Source organism: Sorex fumeus, unplaced genomic scaffold, assembly GCF_029834395.1.
Source record: "Sorex fumeus unplaced genomic scaffold, SorFum_2.1 ptg000125l, whole genome shotgun sequence".
Lineage (NCBI taxonomy): Eukaryota > Metazoa > Chordata > Mammalia > Eulipotyphla > Soricidae > Sorex > Sorex fumeus.
The window spans coordinates 5,033,022-5,055,785 of NW_026606182.1; the positions used below are offsets into that span (position 1 = coordinate 5,033,022).

At 55.0% G+C, this 22,764-nt stretch overlaps 2 protein-coding genes across 3 annotated transcripts in view; one reads left to right on the forward strand and one right to left on the reverse strand.

Annotated features, from left to right (window-relative positions):
* The window catches only part of XRCC6 (X-ray repair cross complementing 6), a 48,668-nt gene that overhangs the window by 1,266 nt on the left and 24,638 nt on the right, over nucleotides 1–22,764 (forward strand). The window contains exon 1 of one of the 2 annotated variants that reach the window (XM_056137553.1): nucleotides 22,654–22,764. The exons of the other annotated variant lie outside the window; for it this stretch is intronic. The gene's annotated coding sequence lies outside the window, so the exon portion shown is untranslated. Of the gene's footprint in view, nucleotides 1–22,653 lie in introns of those variants that run through there. 2 annotated transcript variants of the gene reach the window in all.
* On the reverse strand, nucleotides 1,783–22,369 carry DESI1 (desumoylating isopeptidase 1). Its single transcript, XM_056137567.1, has 6 exons — nucleotides 22,093–22,369; nucleotides 9,282–9,303; nucleotides 8,036–8,105; nucleotides 6,182–6,291; nucleotides 5,166–5,288; nucleotides 1,783–3,468 (listed from the first exon to the last, which is right to left on the reverse strand). Exons 1-6 carry the CDS (start codon nucleotides 22,178–22,180, stop codon nucleotides 3,375–3,377), a joined length of 507 nt encoding a protein of 168 aa, XP_055993542.1. The 5' UTR covers nucleotides 22,181–22,369; the 3' UTR covers nucleotides 1,783–3,374.

Consider the following 22,764-nt stretch of genomic DNA (forward strand, 5'->3'; position numbering starts at 1 on the left):
TTTTGTTTTTTAGTTTTTTTTTCTTTTTGGGTCATACCCAGCAGTGCTCAAGGGTTACTCCTGGCTTTGCACTCAGGAATTACTTCTGGCGGTGCTTAGGGGACCGTATAGGATGCTGGGGATTGAACCCGAGTTGGTTGTGAGCAAGGAATGCGCCCTACCCACTGTACTATCCCTCTGTGGGGTTCCTCAGGTTCAGTGAGAAGGAATCCCGGGTAAACTGAGGCCCGGGTAGAAACCACCTGCAGGGGTGGGTTGAACTTTTAGCTGGGTGTGGTCCCTCTGGGCAGTCGGAGGAGAGCCTGGAGAATTGTGAGGACAAGTAGCTCAGCTGGGATGGGGAGATGGCTGGAGGGGCGAGTACATGCCTCGCCCAGAGGCCGACCCAAGCCCTGCCACCACCTGATGCAGCCCTGGTGGCCCGAGCACGGCGGGGTAGAGCTCAGAAGGAAAGAAGAGCTTGTTTGTGCAACACTGGCGGTTGTGTGTAGGGTCCGGAGGCCTGGGGTACCTCAGGCAAATGGACTTTGGTGCCGGCCTGGGAAGTGAATCCACAGTGCCACCTGGTGGCTGTGTCTCCCGCTGCAGCACGGAACCATCAGACTCAGAACCGCAGACTCAGAACAGACTCTGAGAGGTCTCAGAGCCAGAACTGGGCCCAGCATCGGCTCCACTCTGCCTCCTTCCAACGCAGGCAGGCCCTGAGGCGAAGGGCTCGCGCTCAGGGATGTGCCTCACCCTTGCGTAGGTCGAGACAGGCATGGGCATCAGCCTGTGGGGACATCTGCTTCGGGTCAGCTCTGTGATGGGCAGCTGCCGCCTACCAGAGGCTCCCTTGGGGAACCGTGCCGGTTATCTTCTCTTGAGCTTTGTTTATTTTGCTTTTGGGGTTACACCCAGCAAGGCAAAACCCTACCCTCTGTACTATTGCTGTGGCCCGTTTGTTTATTTTTGCTTTTTGGGTCACATGCAGGGATGCTCAGGAGTTGCTCCTGGCTCTGGTAGTGCTCCTGGTAGTGCTCTGGTAGTGCTCCTGGTAGTGCTCTGGGGACCATATGGGTTGCCGGAGATTGAACCTGGGTCGGCTGCATGTAAGGCAAACGCCCTCCCCGCTGTACTATCACTCCAGCCCCATGCCTTCTTTTTTGGGGAAGGAGGCTTCTCAGCGGTGCTCAGGAAGCGCAAGAAGCCTCCCAGCAATTCAATACAAGGGCCGGGGGACTTGATAGGGCCACGCTCCAGGACCATGTGGTGCCTGAGCGCTGTGCTCTTTTCTCTCGGCCCTAGTGCTCCGGCTTCTCTGACAGGTCTGTCCAGGCCTGCTTAAGGGGCCATATGGGATGCTGGGGATTGAATGCGGTACTATCTCTCCAGTCCCATTGGTTCTCCTGCCAGTATGGCGAGTTCTCGGGCGGTGAGAATGTGGCCTCCTCCCGCTGCTGTCCAGGGAACCATCTCCCATTTGCGGATGCTGCAGCCACGCTGGGCTATCAGGCCTGGAGGCTGTAAGGAGTGGACATCCATTGGGGAACACAGTGTGTCTGGTGGAGTGCCCCACTGCGGGGACCGGACCCTGGCTTTGGAGCGGGTCATACAGCTGGGGCAGGAGTTTTCCTGCCTTGACAACCAGTGGGGACTGACTTTCTCCCCAGTCCTCATCACTTCTTTGCCATGACGCTGGCATATCCAGACTCGCCAGGTTAGGCTTGGTTGGGAGGGGCAAAGCTGAGAAGCCGCTTCATATTGAAGCCAGACTCCTAAGCACCACACAAGTGGCCAGGACACAGGCAGAAATGAGTTTATTGCATTAGAAAAAACACCAAAGCAAACCAGCAACCCTCTCCGCGCTCAACACAGTAGCTAGCTCCACTCCCAGAGCAGAAAAGCGTTTCCAAGGTACAAGCGCCATTTCTGGGAACGGCGGGTCTTCGTGGGGGCGTCTGCAGCGTGACGCACACAGGGCTCACTCCCTGCCCGCCTGCGTGGGCTCACACGGGGCCAGGCAGCTGGGGGCGTTCTCCCGAGGCTCTGGGATGCAGGGCTGGAAGGATGGGCCGGGGTGCCCTCTCCTCAACTCTGGGAAGAGGCTCACTGACCCGCCTCGCCAACCACACCACTCAGAGCCCTGGTCTGGGGGTGCTGCCTGCTGGCCACGGGGCCTGGGAGGCAGTGAAGCCATGTCCAAGTACAGCCCCCGGCCCAGTCTCTCCTCTCTCGGAACACTGGCAAACTGGTAGGTCTAGGGAGGGACTCAATGGCTTGATGGCATGGCCTCCAATCCTCCCAAGTTCCCAAATGTCATTTGGCATCACCACAGGCTGTTCGGGGACAGTCACAGGCTAAGGCAGAATAACAAGTGCCCTGGCCGGGCCTCTAGGGAGCAGCTCAGAGCCTGCCCCCCTTCTCACCTCCCCCCAACTCGTGGAGGGGGGGGTGGGGTCATCTGAAAGCCTGGCTGGATAAGAAACTTATTCTCTGCCCCGCAGCCCCTGGAGGAAGCACTTTAGGGAAAGGCCCACACAGTCCCGCCATGCTTCAGAACGGCAGGGGGACGCCGGGTCCCTTCAAAACACGTTTCCTCCTCTCAGAAACGACGTGAGGTTCCAGGTCATCCCGATTCCGCGTTTTCTCGTCGCATCAGGGGCATCACCCTGGAGCAGGGCGTCCCTGCCTGATTAAAGCACAATGACGAGGGTGGGGTTGGGGGCCGAGCTACCAACTGCGACCAGGACAGGCCGGCCATGCCACTCGGCGGGAGCACTCGAGGCACCAGCGCAGGCGTCAGAGGGTCGGCAACCGGTCTGGGTGGGAGGACGAATGGCTTTATCCTGTCCCTTCGGGCCCGACTGCTGGCACTCTTCTGGGGCGATGACACAGGCCTGGCCCCGTGGCGTGGTGGGGTCAGGAGGGAAAGCCAAAGCCCTCGGGCTGGGTCCAGTCATCCCGGGTCCCACGTCCTTTGGTTCCGTGAATGCGGGAGGAACCGCTTCTGGGTCATGGATGTTGTCAGACTCACCTGGGTCCCTCAGTGGCGAGTGGGTCTGGTTTGGGGAAGCCCCAGACCGTGCCTCTTTTTCTTTTTCTGCTTCACCCACCCGCCTCCCTGTCTCCAGAGCGGAGGATGCTCAGGAAGCAGCGTCAGAAGTGAACGCACAGACAAGACAGCCTTAATAAATTAGTATAATGCTATTCGGGGGGGAGGGGGGCCGCGTGCTGCCTCGGCAGCGGCCCGACGGGCTCTCCCTCTTGGGAACGTTAGAAAGCCGCCCCCTGATGGCTAGCTCTGATGTAAAATTATAAAATAGAAATCTGATAGGGTTTGTTTTGTTTAAAAACGCAAAGCCCTGGAGAGGCAGGCGGTCCCCGCAGTCCCGTTAGCTCTGACCGTTGGGCCGGCCCATGGTGCTCGCCCCGGGAGGCTGGATCTGGACGGAGTCCAGGAACGGCCGCAGCGCCTGTCCGAAGGGCCTGTAGAGAGAAGCGACCAGGGATGGGGTGGGCCCAGAGGGCGCACGGCGCAATAATCCTCCCCCCGCTTGGGTGCTGTCCCCTCATGTGGACACTGCATCTCGGCCGCCCTGTCGCCCCATCTTAAACCTGTTGCCTCTGGCTCCTGGTCAGCTGGGCTTCATTACTGGGGGGAGGCGTAGGGTCTGGGGCCTGGCTACACCCCGAGGCGCTTGGGGCCCAGGCAGTGCTGGGAATAGAAGCGGGCTTGGCCTTAAGCCCTGATTCCTCTCCAGTCCCTAGCAGCAGTTTTTACTGATGTTTTTCGGGTCTGAGACCACACTCAGGGGTTACTCCGGGCGGTGCTCGTGAGGAAGGGGGTGCTTATGGGATTCCGGGGATGGAACCCAGGTCAGCTGTGTCCGAAACAAATGCCCTACTCACTGTGCTACTGTTCTGGCCCCTTGAAACCATCACTTGCCCACTTGCTCTTTCCTTTGGTTCTGGGGCCACACGTGGTGCTGCTCAGGGATCCACACCAGGGTCAGCAGCATGTGAGACGAGCTCCCTGTCTGCCAGCTCTCTGGCCCTGAGACACCACGACACCACTCCCTTCCTTTTATTTTAGTGGTTTTTTTTTTTTGCTTTTTGGGTCACCGGTGAAGGGGTTACTTCTGGCTCTGCACTCAAGAATTACTCCTGGTGGTGGCTGAGGGATCCTATGGGACGCTGGGAATTGAACTTGGGTCGGCCATGTGCGAGGCAAACGCCCTACCCACTATGCTATTGCTCGAGTCCCTACTTCCTTCCTTTTAAAACAAGTTTTTGGGGCCACACCCTGGAGTTGACTCCTCACTCTGTGCTCAGGGATCACTCTTGGTAGGCTCAGGGGACCCTACGGGGTGCTGGGGATGGAACCCAGGTTGGGCATGCAAGGCCAGTGCCCTCCCCACTGCCCTATCGCTTGGGTCCCAGAAGCTACTTTCTAAGGTTCACAGGACACTGTGAACTTGGAGGCCGCCCACAGCACAGCCCAGCCGCTGCCACTCTGGAAAGCGGTCCCCAAGTTTGAAGGGAATGCAGTGCTTCTCCTTGTGAACGAACAGATGAGACCAAGAAGTATCACCCAATTCAAACAAAAGTCCAGGAAGGCCAGCTGGCGTATAAAAACAGAGCCGACACGGAGCCATGGGGGACGGCTTGGGGCCACGGCCGAGGTCCTTCTGTGATGCTGAGGGACTTACCGTGCACCTGGGGCTCCTTCCTGGTAATTCTGTCCTGTGCGGGCTGAGCCCAGCACACCTTGCTGGGAATGCTGCACAGGGCCCGCGCTCAGGAAAAACTGGGTCAGAGGCAGCCTATGGCCAGGGGATGGGGGGGTGGTGGTGGTGGTGAGGCGGCCTGACTTCTGGCTGACACGGCTGGGATCCCGTTGGGGCGGGAGAAGCATGTCCCAGGGAGGGTCGACTGTCCTCCAGGGCCATCAGTCTGAAACTGGCTTTCAAATGGGCACTGCTGAACAGCACAATTCCTGGGCAGTGGGCAGAAATGGCCGGGGGGTCCAGGATGCAGGATCAGTCCTGAACCAGCGTCCAGTGGACTAAAGCCTGGCAGGTGCGCTCTGAGCTGGTGCAGTGGTCCTTCTCGGGGGAGCGGAAGGCGCCCTGCTCAGGTCCTGGGGGCGGGGGGCGCAGGAGAGGCAGAGGGAGGTCACTTACGTGGACAGAACTTCTGAGGGAAGGTCGGTGATGTAGGAAGGGATCTTCCGCCCGGTCAGGAACTGGGCCACTTCATTGCTGAAGGTGTTACAGTTGTGTTCAAAGAGGTTGTAGGCTTCCCCTCTGTCGGGGCGAGAGAGGTGCCAGGGCTGAGAGGGCAGCAGGTGTCATGGCCACTGCGAAAGGCCGGTGTCACGGCCGCCCGGCACGGCGAGAGCCCACGCCCCCAGCACCGAAGCCAAACCAGCTTGCTCAGGGCTGACAGACGAGACATGCCGTTCCTCGACAGTCCCGGGCCTTTGCAGCCACCCGAGCGGGGCTTGAGGGCTGGAGCGACATTTTTTTTTTTTTTTTGCTTTCTGGGTCACACCCTGCGATGCACAGGGATTACTCCTGGCTCTTCACTCAGGAATCACTCCTGGCGGTGGTGCTCAGGGGACCCTATGGGATGCTGGGGATTGAATACAGGTTGGCCGCGTACAAGGCAAACGCTCTGTCCGCTGTGATATCGCTCCAGCCCCTTTTTTTTTCTTTAAGAGAAAATCTGTTCCGGCTGGGGTGAAGCCCCAGCCCCTCTACCTGCCTGGTTTTGAGTGTGAGGACAATGTAGCTCGCGAGAAAGTGTGCAGCGTAGCTCTGCCCAACAGCGGCAGACTTAAATTCTAGAATTTATCTTGGGGCACACTCCCCCCCGACATGGGGCAGTGCTCAAGGGGATCACTCCTGGTGATGCTGAGGGACCACGGTGGGTGCCGGGGATCAAACCAGGGTCAGCCATGTCCGAGGCCAACACCCTGCCCGCTGTCCTACTGCTCCGGCCCCGGCAGCCGCTGACTCTAGTCAGGAGCCGGCATGGGGTGTTGGCCCGGGAGCAACCCCGCGCTTTGGGGGCCCGAGTCCTGCTCTCTCTGCAACTGGTGGGGGTGCCCGGGGTTGTGTCCAGTGTCTGGCCTCCAGGGCCTGTTTTCTAGTGGGGGAGACAGACATGATGAACCGCCAACCCTGTCTCCACTCACCGGAACAGAGACTCCCCCAGGGAGGACAGGTACTCCAAAAAGATTTCTTCGGTGACTTCTGTGCTCCCCACATCAACCACAGAGTCAGGGGGCCCAAGCAATGTCCCTCCCTAAAAGAGCCAACCCAAAGAAAGTCATTAGATCACTGACCCCGCTGGCCTTCGGCAGGTAGGTGGCTCCCCCCGGAGGGCCGCGGACACATGTGGGCAGAGCCGGTCCTGAGCCTGGAGACTGGATGGGTGGACGGCACCAGCGGCGCCTCCTGCGTCCACTCAGGCAGCCAAAAAATAAGAGAGAAACCCCAGATCTCGTGCCTCTGTCCCCAGTGACACCTAGAAGTGGCTCCCACCAGGCAGGGCGCTTCATGTTCCACGGTAGTTGGTGTGGGGACACCGTAGCCAGGCCGTAACCATGGGGGAAGGCGAAGGGTGGGAGAAAGCTGGCCGGCTGGCACACATCCATGGCGCGGTTACTGCTTCCACCTGGGAGGCGACGCTAAGGCCAGCGCGAGGCAGCCCAGGTGGGGAAATCGAGGCCCGCAGCCGCAGCGAGCCAGGGCTGCCCGCTCTCTCCTGCCCGCCCGCCCCGGATGATGCTTGGAAATCACCATCTGAGCCAGCCACGGAGAACATTCCCGAGCAGAGCTCCCTGCCACAAAGGTCACTGACTCTCACAATCACTCCGGAGTACTGACTGCTGGTGCGGGGCCGGACAGGGGCCGCCTGTGAGCAGGGCGGTGACAGCCGTCGGAGGGACCATCTCCGAATTGTAAGACACATAGCGGTCACTCTTCAGGCTCCTGGGACTCACCCCCAGATAGGCAGGTGCTGAAAATGTCCCCTGCTCTGGCCCCGCACCCGGGGAAGCGGCATGCGATTCCTGCCCTCAGGGAGCGTCCCGGGCAGGGGTCAGGCTGACGGGACACAGCCTAGAACCATCAGTGGTGACAAGAGTCTTGCTGGAAAAGGACAGAATGCTCTCAGGACGTGGGACATGGGACCTTCCCAGCTCAGGGAAATATGGTCGAGGAAGTGACAGTGGGCTCAGCCTCCTGCAGCCTGGACCCGGGGGCCGCTGAGACCAGGGAGTGTTCAAGGCTGAGAAGATGGTGTGGGCGAGGGGCTCAGCCTGAGACCAGGCCAGACCAGGCCTGGGGAGCCACGTGGAGCTTTTGGGGTTCCCCTCCCAGGACGGGAGGGCCTCAGGCCTTGGCAGGGGAACGCCATGAACAGGGCCTTGTTCTGAAACATCCACTTTTCCAAACGGAGGTTTGTTCCCGGCCAGACAGCGACCTGGATTCAGGGGCATGTGTTGTAGAAGGGGGCAGAGATGATGGGAGACAAAGTGGATTAGGGGCGCGGGCATGCGGCAGAGGCAGTGGCTTTGGTCAAGGATTCTGGGATGGGGTGGCGAGAGAGAGGAATCGAGACAGTCTCCCCGTGAATGTGACGCAGAGGGAGCTCGTTTGCCTTCTGCCTGCGGCCTGCACATGGCCCTGCTCAGGTCAGGCCTGAGATCTGCAACGTGTCCTCCTGGCCGGGACCCAGGGCACCCCTTCAGCTCACAGCGCCCCTGCCATCCCCTTCACCTTGACCGACCTGGCACCTAGGAGCAGGGCACAGAGCTGAGTTGGTGATGGCGCCAGAGGATGAGGACGCTGTCTTAGCCTCCGGGAACCCTTCCTGGGGGGGACCCGGGACCACTACTCCCATCCCCACACTATGCCAGCGTGGCAGACCAGAGGGAAACTGGTGGGCGTGTATGTGGGAGGGTTTCTTGAGACGAGCCCTAGGTGCTTCCGAAGCACAGGGCCAGGACACGAGGGTGCTTTCGGGGTGTCGGGGAGACACTCACCGGGGGACAGCTGGAGATCCCGCCACTGCCGAAGAAGAATTCATCCTTGTGCACGACTATGGAGGTGTGCCTGCAAAGCGGAAGGGGTCAGCCACACGGGTGGGGCTGCACTCAGGGCACTGCCCCCAGGACCCGGTGCTCTAGTCTCAGAAAGCCAAGCAAAAGGTCGGAGTAAGACCAGGACTGGAGGGGCCGGAGTGACAGTTCAGTGGGGTGGGTGTTTGCCTTCTACGCGGCCAACCCGGGTTCAATCCCCAGCATCTCACAGGGTCACCTGAGCACCACCAGGAGTGATTCCTGAGTGCAGAGCCAGGAGGAACCCCTGAGCATCGCCGGGTATGACCCCAAAAAGACAAAAACAATAAAAGACCAGGACTGGAGAGGAGAGGTTCTCAGCTGGGGCAATGCTGGGCTGGGAAGTTTCTGGGGGGCTGCCTGTGCGTTCTAGGCCATTCTGCAGCACCCGGGGCGCTGACTCTCTAGAGGCCCGCAACTGCACCCGGCAGTAGTGGCAATCAAACCCCTGTGGGTGGTGTCTGGTCGCCACCACGGAGCAGAGGGGCATGTCAGGGCCAGAGGTTCATCCTGGCACTGAAAGTCAGTTACTGAAATAACGCTTTGTGGGGCATGCCGACGTCCCCAAGACAGGAGCATTGGCCTGGACCCCGCGGAGGGAGCCCCAAGAGCACAGCATGTAAGTCCTGAGTCAGGGAAAGGTGCTCGTGGTTTCAGCCCAACACAGCACAGGGCGTCTGGGCCGCCCACATACCAGCAGGCTCAGATAGAAGCTGCCCGAGGGTTGCTCAGGAAAAGAGATAAGGGCTCAGCCATGGGGGTCTGGCAGGGCTGACAATCCCCGGCGGGCGTCTTTAAGACAGTGTGGGCTGAGGTGGGAGTCGCCAGGGCACCACCTGCCTCTCTTTAGGGCTGGGTCTCTCAATTTTTTTTTTTTTTTTTGCTTTTTGGGTCACACCCAGTGATGCTCAGGGGTTACTCCTGGCTTTGCACGCAGGAATTATTCCTGACGGTGCTTGGGGGACCATATGGGATGCCGGGGATCATCTTTGCAATGGCACCCCAGACCCCCGACCAGATGTCAGAGACACTGCCAAATGCCCCCCTGGGGACAGGAGTTAGCATGGACCTGGTGGAGAGCTTGAAGCTTTCTGATAGAGCCAGAGTTCGAGCAACTGGCTGGGCCCTGAAAGCAGAGGGTCACCCTCCGGAAGGAGATCCAGCAACTTACCAGATGCCTTCCAGCTGTTTCCCTGCGGAGAGAAGGAGAGATTTAGCTGCTGGAGACGAAACTAAATGGCCTCGCAGCCGAGTCCACCCCAGACATCACTCAATCCCGGAGCAGCCCCCCACTCTAACCCTCTTGGGTGGGCTTTCCAGGCAGGTACTTGACTAAGGTCCTCATTAGCTCGGGTCATGGGTATGTTGTCAGAGTTGAAAACTGATCGGATTTCTGCATCAGAACGCAAGATAAAGAAGCTGGAGAGATAGCGCAGTGGCAAGGGCACTCACCTTGCATGCAGCCAACCTGAGTTAAATTCTTGGCACCCCATATGGTTCCCTAAGCCTCCCAGGAGTGATTCCTGAGTGTAGAGAAAGGAGAAAGGCCTGAAGCCGCTGAGTCTGATTCTCTTTCTCCCAAAAAGAACCCAAGATAGGGGCTGGAGCGTTAGCACAGTGGGTAGGGCATTTGTCTTGCATGTGGCTGATTCGGGTTTGATTCCCAGCATACCATATGGTCCCCTGAGCACTGCTGGTAGTGGTTCCTGAGTGCAGAGCCAGGAGTGACCCCTGAGCATTGCTGGGTGTGACCTCCCCCCAAAAAAAATCCAAGATAATAATGCTGTTAAGGGCTGGGGAGAGAGCGCAAAGGTGTTTTGCGTGTGACCCCCGATACTGCATGGTCCCCAAACACACCTCCAGGTGTGTCCCTAAAAAAAAAAAGCACTAGTAGAGATATACCTCTTTTATTCCTATTATTTTCCCTCTTTGGAGTCAATTTAACTTTTCCCTTGAAATTTGTCTGGGGCAGGGTGGGAGCAATTGTACAGCAGGTAGAGTGTTTGCATTGCACGTGGTTGACCCGGGTTTGAGCCTGGCATCCCATATGGTTCCCCGTGCACTGAAGAAGGGTAATTCCTGAGTGCAGAGCCACGAGGAACCCCTGAGCATCACCGGGTGGGGCCCCCAAACAAACAAATTTCTCTGGGGCTTGGGGAATGGGGATGAAGGGCTGCAGCACCGAGAGCCCCATGTCAGACCCCCAGCACCGCCATGGTCCCCCAAAATGCATGGGTGGGAGTGGCCCCTGAGCACCACACCGATCTCCATCACGTGTACCCCCCTGCCCCCAAATAATTAAATGTGTCTTATCTATAGCTACTTATCGTAAAACAGGAGTGTAGGAGAGCCTCGGGGCAAGAGAGGGGGCTGGGGAGGGTGCAAGAGGTTGGAGTATATGCTCTCACGCAGGCGGCCTGGGGTTGACCGCTGGCGCCCAGGTCCCCTCTGTTCCCAGCACCAAGGGAGTGACCTGCTTCGCTGTTCACCGAACAAAGTGAGGAAAAATCCTCTAAATTTTGCAAGCCCATCGCTCAGTACCCTGCCTCTGTGGGCCAGAAGTGGTGGCAGATGTGGCAAGGCAAGGCCGAGCGGCTCAGCCCCTGCCTGTACGGGGTTCGAGGCCAAGGGGGAGGAGACACAGAAATAACCGAAACTGGGCCAGGGTGACAGGACAGTGGGGAGGGTGCGCGCCAGCCTGCGTTCAATCCCCAGCACCCCACACGATCCCCCGAATTCCTAAGGGCAGAGGCAGGAGTAAGCCCTTGAGCACTGCTGGCTGTGCCCCCCCAACCCCCCGCCCCCACGCCAAACAAAACAAAAAAACCCCGAAACAACGTCGACTGGCCTTCCAGGTAGAAATCAGATGTCCTAGATGATAAAGAACTGGTTTCATGAGCTGCAATTCCACCCTTATCAAGCAGGGCGGGGCCGCAGCTGGGAAACTCGCTGAGGTGTGTGGCGGAGGGACCAGGGCACAGTGGTGCCAGGGTGCCAGGCTGAAGATGCACCTGGACCCCTGGGGGACGGGACGGACGGATGGACCACACATGTGGGGGATGAGGGTGGCGGGGGTGGGTTTGACGTGGGCTTAGCCCTGCACAAGGCAAGAATTCAGCCCCGTTTTCTCTCTCCTGTTCCTCACCAGTGTCGTGCGTTCATTTAGTTTTTCACTTTTGCTCTTTGGGTGTCAGGGGTGAATCCCAGATCAGGGATGGTTCCCGACAGGGGTCGTTCTTGGAGTGGGGACTATGCAGTGCCATGGAACTGAACCCAGGCTCCCACACGCAACGTCTGTGCTCAATCCCTTGAGCATTTCTGAGGCCCGAGATACAGCTGTTTTGTTCTGCTTTGAGGCCATACCTGGTGATGCTCAGGGTTTACTCCTTGTCCCGTGCTCAGGAATCAGGAATCATTCCTGGCAGGGCTCAGGGGACTATATGGAGTGCCGGGACTCAAATCCAGGTCAGCCATGAGCAAAACAAGTGCCCTACCCACTGGACTATCTCTCCGATCCCGAAGAAACAGGTTTGGGTCACATCATATCAGCAGCACTCAAGGCTTGCTCTTGACCCTGTGCTCAGAGGACGACACGTGGTATCAGGGATCAGATGAGGGCCAGCTGTATGTCAGGCAAGCGCCATGCACCTGTGCTATCACTTTGAGCCCTCCTCCCTGACACAGAATTTTTTAGTTTTTAGGCCACACCTGGCAGTGGTCAGGGTTGAATTCTGTCTCTGTACCCAGGGATCACTCCTGGTGGGCTCAGGGGACCTTATGGGTGCCAGGGACTAAACCTCAGTTGGCTACATGCAAGGCAGGTGCCCTACCCAATGTCTATTTGCTTTGGTGCCATCGGATATAGAGGATATAGAACGTTAGAGGTGACTACAGCATAAAGCAGAGGTTTCCAAACTTATCTGCCCCCTTTTCAACAACAACAACCACCACCACCATCACCACCAAATTACTTAGCAACCTCCTGGAAATGGACCATTTTGAAGAGAACAAACAGAAAGCACCTTCCAATTGCAGCCGAAGCTCATAGGACCCCCGGGTCATTCCATGCCCCCAAGGGGTGGTATCACCCACACTGCTAACGGGGGTGATGTGAAGAGAGCAGATGAGGCGGGTGGGGTTGCAATCTCCACGGGAGAGTCTGAGGAGTGACAGGAAGAGCAGCAAGTGCCACAAGGACACAACCACGTCACTTGTGCTCGCCTCACCGTGACAGTTTACACATTGCTAAATGTTATTTCTCAGGTTTGCCCCGTGACGCGTGGAAGGCGAGGAGTCTGCTTGTGCTCCGCCCAGGGTGTGAGTTCCTCCACACTTTACCTTGGAAAGGAGCATGTCACTCCTGGGTGAACTGAGAGACCGGGAGTAAGAAGTCTTGACCCTTTCACAATTGCTAATCCACATTTCACTATGCACCTAAGTTCACTACTATTGGGGTTGGAGCGATAGTACCGTGGGAGGGCGTTTGCCTTGCACACGGCCGACCTGGGTTCAATCCCCGGCATCCCATATGATCCCCCGAACACCGTCGGAAATAATTCCTGAGTGCAGAGCCAGAAGGAACCCCCGAGCATCACTGGGTGTGACCCCAAAAGCCAAATAAATAAAATGAAAAATAAATTCACTACTCTTCATTAGAAGAGAGATGCAACCACGGACTCTCTGTGACTATCCTGTACTGTCATCTGAGGCTGTGGGAGAGTGACAAAAGTTTCCAAGTCCAGCTTTGGGTACTTTAGCCACGCTGTACAGGGCTACGGTTATTGGATAACATTGGGTTATCCTTGCTCCTCCCAAAGGAAGCTTAGTTTTATTGAATTACTCCCACAACAGTGCCCCTGAGGCACACCCAATTCCATCAAGCACTAATAATCCGATATTGCTTTTCTCGTTCCTTTGTGTCATTTGCATGGTTTATTTAGCAATGTCCTTTTTGCATAGACACAGGAAGAGAGTTGATGCTATGCTTTTGCAACATGAGTTAATAATTGACTTCAAATAGCATTTACCCCTGGCATCCATCATATTAATCTGACTTAAGCTTCAGTTGCCTTTACTTCCTAACACCCCCAGAAGGAGGGTCCCGACGAAGGGACTGGATGGACCCAGGGCAAGCAACCCAGGCATTGAAAAGGGGACAAGCTAAGCAACATACATATAAGTTAAGAGCATGGTCGTGGAACAAACTCTGTCATGACTCAAAAAGAAGTAACTGAATCAGGACCCTGCTGGGGTTAGGAAAGACTAACTTCGCCTGACGACTGTGGTCTGGAATATATAGCGAGACGTCCCCAGGAAGAGCCAATCTTTAACCTTAATATATCTCTTACTGTGTTCATACAAAATGACTAAAAATATTATAAGAAGTAAATTCACTATGATCGTTTAAATGGATTACTAGCTGAGGAAAGGAGAAAGCAAGGCACCCTGGATGGAATCCCGCCCTTTGAGCGGATCGCCTAGTAATCTGGAGTGCTGATCCCTCAGATGAGTTTGTCCTTGAGTTAATCTCCTAGAACTTCCCCTGAACGAGTGGCTTTACCTCTGTTTGTTGTTATGAAAATGGTCAACACCACCTAGTGTACCTCACCCTTCATGATTTCTATTAAGTATGCTGAAAGGGGAGAGAGGTGATATAATGAAGAGGCGAGGAAGAGGGAGTATGATGACTGGCACTACGACCAAAACTAGACTAAGGAGAGAGATCAGACTACGATGGGGGGGGGGGGGGGTGGAGAGAGAGAGAGAAATAAACTGACTACCGACCAGCCTGGGGCCCTATTTCTTCATTTCCCCAGTCCTTTGTCCATCTCTCGGCCACTGAACACTCGAGTCCAGCGTGCCCCTGTCCTTTCATTGAAACTCACATATGGTGACCAGTAACAATGCATAAAAAGCCTCACCATTGGGGTGGACACAGGTCTGAACAGGTGTGAGGGCCTCCTTAGGGAAGACCCCCATACGATAAAGTTCACTCTACCTCCCAATCAGCGATAAGAGCTAAGAGCGGGTTTGTTGTAACCACTGCACTCTTCGCCCTTGGGGCTGCTGGGCAGAATGAGAAGAAAAAGGAAATGTAGCAGTTTCCCCGTCTCTGTCCACACACAAACCCGTCTGCTTTCCCTTGAGGTTGGGGCCATAACCCGTTCGGGGCAAGAATCTCCCAAAGCTGCATTCGATGGGGCCCTATGATCCATGGGGCGAGAGTCTCACCTCTGAGAATTTCCGTGACCCCAGAAAGCCACGTCTCTTTATTTAATAATGATGCTGCGATGCTAGACAGAAATTTCTTTTCCATCTTATTCATGTAGGAGAAATGTTGTGGCCCTAAGAGAGGAAATCTATGTAGTAAAGAACACAGGTTCAGGGCTGGAGCAATAACACAGCGGATAGGGCATTTGCCCTCCACGTGGCCGACCCAGGTTCCATTCCCAGCATCCCATATGGTCCCCGAGCACCTCCAGGAGTAATTCCTGAGTGCATGAGCCTGTGCATCGCAGGGTGTGACCCAAAAAGAAAAAAAATCCAAACAAACAAACAAACAAAAACACAGGTTCTGGGTGGGCGAGCCAGATCTGAGATCTACCAGTCTACACAGCAAACTATCAGTAACTGCTACTTTTGTTACTTTTGTGTGTGTGTAAATGTGTGTGTGTATGTGCGCCATACCCTGTGGTACTCAGGGGTTGCTCCTGGACATGCTTGAGGGACATGTGGTGCTTGGTCCCCAACCTGGGCCTAACACACGCAAAGGTGATTGCTGAGTCAGGGTCCTCTGATGGCCCATGGCACTGTAATCCTTTGATAAACAAGACACCAAAGCAATTACTTGTCACAGATCTGGAACAGGGGACAGTCAGTGAATAATGACAAACAGAATAAAACCATCATACTGTTAACAATATGAAGAATAGGAAATGAGAGCAGGGTGGCGAATAGGAGAGCTTCAGGGAACCCAGAGTAGCCTCTTTGAGATGGTAATGTCTGAGTGAAGAGCTAGAGGAGGTGAGAAGAGGGACCATCACGGGGCACACAGGGAGCACATGTGGGGCACTGTGCCCAGAGGTGAGGGGGAGCGTTGGGTGGTGTGAAGGGACCATGCAGTTTGGAAGCCAACGACTGCATGCAGGGGGGCAGCGAGTTGAATTCATTTAACTAAAAATACATTCCGATCCTCTGTTGTACTAACCCTACAGCCAGTACCCAACAGGGATGCATGGCCTATGCCTGACAATGGGGCAGAACTAGAACATTTCACAATGGGCCAACACTGTTTCGACTTCGTGTCCTATTCTGTTAAAAATAATACATAATAATAGGGTCGAAGTGATAGTACAGTGGGCAGGGCGCTTGCCTTGCATGCAGCCGACCCGGATTCCATCCCCGGTTTCCCACATGCTTCCCGGAGCCTGCCAGGAAGTGGTTCCTGAGTGCAGAGCCAGGAGTAAGCCCTGAGGATCACCATGGGTGTGGCCTGAAAACAAAACAACAGTGTCTACTTCATAAGATTTCCAAGATTACAAGTTGCAGGTCACAAACCCTACTTTCTGTTCCTGGATCTTCTCTGTATTGATCACTGAAGTGATCACTCGAAGGTGACATTGGATTTCTTCCTACCACAGTAAGGTCTGCTAAAGATCTTGTCTGGCCAGAGAGATGGCAGAGGGGTGAAGGAACTTGCTTTGTATTGTGGCCCACTGTGGTTTCATCCCTGACGTCACATACAGTCCCCCCAGCACTGCCAGGGGTCACTCCCGAGCAGAGAATCAGGAATAGCCCCAATCACCCTTCTCTCAAAAATTTTTACTGCATCATCCATAGAATGCTGATGGGAACTGTAGAGTCAGATCCCTTCAGCTACTCATCGATCCACTTATGTGGTCATTTGTGAAACACTGGGAACTAGGAACTTCTAAAATGGACAAATGGGCTCACAGCGGGTATAGCATTTGCCTTGCATGCGGCCGACCCAGGTTTGATTCCCGGCATTCCATATGGTCCCTTCGGCACCGCCAGGGGTAATTCCTGAGTGCATGAGCCAGGAGTAACCCCTGTGCATCACCGAGTGTGACCCAAAAAGCAAAAAATAAATAAACTGGACAAATGGGGGGCTGGAGAAAGTACAGTGGGTAGGCAACTGCCTTGCTACATGGAGGATGCTGATCACTGATTCAGTCCTTGGAACCACATATGCTTCCTTGAGCATGACAGGAGTGATCCCTGAGCACAGAGCCAAAAGTAAGCCCTGAGCATAGCTGGGCAAGACCCTATCCCCTCAAAAAAGTTGTTAACATTTTTACAAAACACAAACAAAAACTCATTTTGTCCAGCGCACACACCAGGAAAAGTCTGCCGGGGATGTGCTTACTCCTCTGTACGGGTTGAAGCGTGAGGTGGCTGTCCCGGAGCTGGAAGGGGCCCAGGGCTTTGCATTCTCAGGTGACAGGCACGGGTGCCCTCCTCATCACATGGGTGTTTATTAGTCAGGCCTGTGTGGCAATGCCTGCAGGTAGGCCTGTGTGTGTGTGTATGTGTGTTTGACCAGGCAACAAGCAAAGATAATAGAAAGATGAATGCTAGAGAGTCCTGGTTGTTATCAGCATAGATGGGAGACACGACCTCGGTCTGGGAGGGCGAAGATGGAAGCAGGAAGGGACACTTCTGTTGAGACCTCAGGGATGATGTGAGGCAGGCCACATGGGAGGGAATGGCTCAAGTGTCCCTGGCTCAAGGTAGAGCTCCAGAAAAGTCTGCTGAGTAAAGGTTTCATCCCTTTGGGGTACAGCAGCCCCTCTCTGCCGGGCACTTCATGACAATGAAGCTCTAAGTGCCACTGCACCTCTGAGGTACGTCTTGGGAGGGGTGAGAAGACAATCCCTCAGTTTGCAGCCCCCTCTGAGGAACTTGGCGGAGAAAGCCTCAGGGTACGTGGCCTCAGTCTGTGGAAGCGTAGAGAAGCAGGAGCAGGAATGCCAGGGGTTCTTCAGCGGCGCTCGTTCTCCCTTTGCCATAAAGAAATGGCATGACTGCTGAACTCAATAGATGGATATAAAACAGTTCACACAATGAACAATAAAAATTGGAAACAAAGCACAATAGATGGCTTGAAGCACACGCAAGCGCGCACACGCACACAAATACACACACACACACACACACAAATACCCTCCAATTCAACAAATTTCACTTAATCCTTAAGCTGGAGCTTAAGTTTCAGTCATTCTGATAATTAGTATTTTCCAAGCACCAGCTCTGATTGGCCGCTGGGACTATGCAGAGGCATGAGCCGATCCACTCATTCTCTCAGGAGCCCTGGGGTGTCACAGAAGTGTCCCCATCCTACTCCTCCACTGCCTCCTGCCCATCTTGTCAAGGACTGAAACAACTACTTTCTTACTCATTTGGGCTTCTGACCATAAGTACTTGTAAACTGCCATCTAATGCTGTTTTTATCTTATCTTATTTTATTTATTTATTTATTTATTTTTGCAGGGGTTGGAAGGGTTGTCATAGCCGGTGGTGCTCAGGGGTTACTCCTGGCTCTGCACTCAAATCATTCCTGGCAGTGCTCAGTGGACCATATGGGATGCCAGAAATCAAACCCAGGTCAGCTGTGTGTAAGGCAAGTGCCCCCCCCCCCCCCACCTCCAGGCCTCCTACATGCATTATTCCTACTGAAAAAGAGAAACAGCCTGGAGGGCAAAGTTCATAGCTTAATTATTATTTTTACTACAGAGGACTGGCCACTGAGTACAATCTAGAATGTTCATTGCTTTCTGAAAAGCAAAAGGAATATAGTTACAGATGTAGTTATAGCTCATATTCCCACATTTAAAGCTTGAGTGAGAATGATTTCAAAATAGCCTTGTAAAGAACAATAAATGCGGCCTCTGAACACACCAGGCGCCACCAACTTGGGGTCAGAAAGCAATCACTATCAAGTCCTCGATCACAATGAACAAAGCCTCCCCGTTTACCTCTATGTACTTTCACACAGAAAGAGGTCAGGAAATTTAAAGAGCAGCCAAATTATTAAGAGGAAATGAAGGACAATTATAAGAGCTAATTATGTCTGACAAGTGATGAGTATGAAAAAAAGGTGCCAGCAGGCGCGATTAGACAGACAGCGAAGGCTAATTGGGGGACTTTTCACGGTGAGTGAAGGACAGTGGAATAGGAATACTTTCAAGGGAAGCAGTTCTAAGAGGCTGACACCGCAGAGAGGTCACGCTGTCGCAGGGATGATGGGCAGCGGGCTCTCCCCCGTTGTGACTCCCCAGACAGTGTGCCAAAACGAGAAACTGGCAGAAGCAATGAGGAAGAGGGGCTTGCAAACTTCATTTGAGAAAATGAAGGCTCAGAGAGATGATCAAATATCTACAGATCATGGTGTTTTTTTTTTTTTTTGAGGAGGTTGTTGGGCCACACCTGGTGATGCTCAGGGCTCACTCCTGGTTCTGTGCTCAGAGGAACTCTGGTGGGCTTGGGGGACCACACATGATAGCAGGGTAAACTGAGAAGGTGGGCTGTGTAAAAGGCATCTTTTCTCTGGTACTATCTCTCCAGCAATACATCTAAGGATTATGAATAGCACAAACAGAGAAACTGCTATTTCTCCTCTGAACTTGAACTACTTGGCCAAAGTTACCATGTGAACTCCAACGAGATGCCCACTGTGTGTGTTACAAGGGAGCACATTACACAGCAGGGCTGAGAGAGGAATTAGTGAGCACGTGAGCACGTGCGCCAGCCTGTGTTTAGAACCCAGTTCTGCCACTTTGCAGCTGGGAGGTGGGGGGGGGGGCATATTTCCTAACACTCTGCACCTCTGGTTCTGCAGCTGAAATACGGAGGTGACAGCAGGACCGAGCTCACACAGATGTGGTGAAGGTTACAACACACACACAAAGATGCAGAAAACAAAGGGCCTGGCACAGGGCAAGAGCTCGACATGCTGTTAGAACCCATCATAAGATCCAGGAAATAAATCACTTTTGTAAAGGTTTGACTCTATGCAGGTGTGGAAAATCAATGAAGTGGTTAGTCGGTGAAAGACAAACCCAACATGAAGTTAAGTGCTATCTGAACAGGATGAAGCAATGTTCATTTTCTGTAAGCTTTTTCTCTATATTTAATTTTTTGGTCACACCTAAGGTACTCAGGGATTATTCCTGGCTCTGTGCTCAGGGATCACCCCTGGTGGGCATGGGGGATCATACATGATGCTGGGGATTGAACCCAGGTTGGCCGCATGCAAGGCAAATGCCCTATTGTTTGTACTATTTCTCCGGCCCTTGATAACTCCTTTCACACTTTTTTTTAAGTGTCCAACACTTTCCACCACGGTTTGAATGTTCCTCTCTCTCTTTCTCCTTCCCTAATGCATCCATTATTTTACCAACAGGCATAAAAAGCATTACAAAGGACTGAAAAGATAGCACAGCGAGTGCTTGCCTTGAATGCAACCAACTTGGGTTTGTTCCTTGGCACCCGAGATGGTCCCCCAAGCTCTACCAGGAGTGATCCCTGAGTGCAGAGCAAGGAGTAAGCCCAGAGTACTGTTGGGTGTGGGACCCTTCCCCGCTTCTCAAAAAAAAAAAAAAAAAGCCAACAACGAAATACCACTGCAACTGGCCAAAGCCAGACCAAATTGAGGCCTTCAAAGATTCTATTAAGAATGGGGGTGGGACTGGAGAGATAGTACAAGGGGTAAGGTGTTTGCTTTGCATGTGGCTGACTTGGGTTTGATCTCTGTAACTGCATATGGTCCCCTAAGTACTGCCAGGAGTGATCCCTGAGCACAGAGCCAGGGGTGAGCCCTGAATACTGCCAGTGTGCCACCCAAATTATTATTATCATTGAAGTTACATGGTTAACAACAATATTCATTTTTCTGCTTTTGGTGTACAAATGTCATTCCAATTTAAAAAATTCCAGAGCAGCAGAGAACATCCTGGTTCATATCATTTTCAGTTAAGCTTAACACATGGGCTGGTACACAGTAAGCACTCAAAAAGTATCTGCCAATCCTACGGCAATGTTCTGTAAGACCCCTCTCAGCTCAAAGCAATAATTACTGAATAACAACAACCAAGGGCTCGGTGTAAAGGGGAAACTTTTTATTTATGGCTCCGGAAATATCTAAGCAACATCTCACTTATGAAAAATGGCTCCATTCCAAAGAAGTTTAGTTAGAACTTGACTGATCTAATCTATCAGTGACTGCTGTTTCCTCAAACAATGACTTTGTAAGTTTTACTTTCAGATTTGCCATCCTCCTTCTAACAATGGGTGATGAGGCCCAACTTCTGTCTCACCATGAATTGGCCACCTAAGAACGATCTGTTTATTAAAAGTACCGATATGGGGATAAAAAATCGTCAATGGTTCTTAATAGTATGTGTGCAGCAGGGTTGTAGCATCTATAAACTGGGGCAGGGAGGTGGCTCAAACGGCTGGAGCACATGCCTGGCATGCACAAGGTCTGGAGTTCATTCTCTGGCACCACGTGTCCCCTGGTGGGTGTTCCCCTGGTGGCCTGAGCACCATCCCTGAACACTGCTGGGGAGGGTTGCCCAAAAGACCCCTAAAATAAACAGAAAACTTTATTTTAAATCTATACATGGCGCACAATTCAAAAGGTCCTGCACGTCACCCCCTTCCACTCGTCTGCTCTTTCCATAAATTACGACTGTGACCCAATTTCCTGGGTATTCTTCTAAATAATTTTTTTGCCGAAGCACAGAATGAACATATACACTATCTTAAAACACACTGGCATATTTCAAGAACCGTTCTAACTTGGGGTTTTCCTATTTAGTAATAGACAGAGGAAATGAAGGGCTCTGCACTTGCAGTAAGTGTCCAAAGTGATGATTGGGGGGGGGGGGAAGCCAACCCCCACCCCCAACTCCGCCTTTATCCAGGCTTAAGGGACTTAAGTGCAGCTCACGATACTGGACTGGGGCACGTGGATCCACCCAAGACTTTGGGAAAGATGTCCTCAAAAGTAGCTCTGCTTACTGAAACATTCTTGATTCAACTGTGTTTCCCTTGAAAGCAGGAAAAACTTGCCCTTCCAATGGATGCGGCCAGACGCCTTCGATTTCCAATCCGGGGCATCCTTCCCGGCCTCAGCATTTACCCGAAACCACCTCCCCGCCAATCCCTGGGCCACGCAAGGCATTCGATGCTGTCCGGGTTCGACCCAGGTCCTGCGTCAAAACGCTGAGCTACGACTGGATTTGGATTTTTTTTCCCCCTCTCTCCTGGCAGCTAAGCAGTTTAACGGGGGTTACAAAATCCCTTTCTCATGCCCCCTCCCCCCCAAGACACGACCGCATCCAGCATCCAGGCCTGCCCCCCGTCCCCCCCCGCCCCGCACCCTGAGCTACCTTCTAGCATCTGGGCCCACGCGAGTCACTTCCAAACTGTTGAGCAGCCCGGCCCGCTCGGTCGGTCGGGCAGGTCCCACCAAGCCAGCAAGAGTTCTGGAGTCGGGGCGCCAGGACCCCCACGCTCCCCGCACGGGCCCATCCCCCATCCCCCCCCTACCCCGCCGCGACAACCGCAGTTGGCTTGGGCCGCAAGGCAGTCCAAGGGCCACCCGAGCGTGTCCTCCGCAGTGTCCCTCTCGGCCAGGCGCGGACCACGGGGCACGGGGTGGCGCGCGCGCGTGTGTGTGTGTGTGTGGGGGGGTGATGGCTCCCTAAGCCGGATTGGGGGTCCCGCCGGGATGCCCCAAGCCCGGGCGGAAGGGGCTCGCAAGGGCAAGGTCACGGGGCCGAGCCCCCCTCCCCCTCAGCAGCAGGCGGGCGTGCCTCCCCCCGCCCCATCCCTCCTCCCTCCCGGGAGACTCTGCGGGGGGCGAGGGTCCGCGGGGGGGGGGGGTGTCCCCGGGGCCCAGACCCGCTCTCCTCAGAAGTCGGGGCCCCCCGCGCCCCCTCCCCGCCCGGCCCCCTCACCCAGCATGATGGGGCTGAGGCGCCGGGCCAGGCCCTTGGACAGGTCGTACACGTAGAGCTTCACCGGATACCGATTCGGCGGCTCCATCAGGACCCGTGGCGGCGGCGGCGGCGGCGGCGGCCACGAAGTCCCTCAGGCACCCGGCAGCGGCGGGGACCCTTCCGGGACCCCCGTCGGGGGTCGGGAGAGGCGGGAGTGTGGGGCGGGGTGTGTGGGGGGGCACCGACGCCCAGCGCTGCTCGCGCCCCCTCAGCCGCCACCGGCAACGACTAAGTGTGAGGTGACAGAGCAGGAGCCGGCAGCGGGCGCGCGGAAGAGGGCGGGGGCGGGGCCGCGCTGGCGCGCATGTGCGGACCCGCGCCGCCCGGCTCCGGGGGGCGGGGCGAACGCCGCGGGGGCGGGGCCCGGGCGAGCGGGCGGGGCCGGGTCGGGGGGAAAGGGCGTCTCCGCGTGATGACGTCGCGGGCGTTGATTGGGCGAGGGGTGCCGGCTCGCGCGCGCTCGGAGAGCTCCGCCTCGGGTGCCTGTGGCGCGGGGCTGTGCCTGAGCGGGCGGCGCGGGGCGGTGTTCTGTGGAGGCTGCTCGCTGGCCAGGCCCCGCCGGACCTTGCTTGGTCTCGTCTTTCTTTTGCGTCTCGCCCCCGCCTCGTCGCGGGGCAGAGTCTGCCGGAG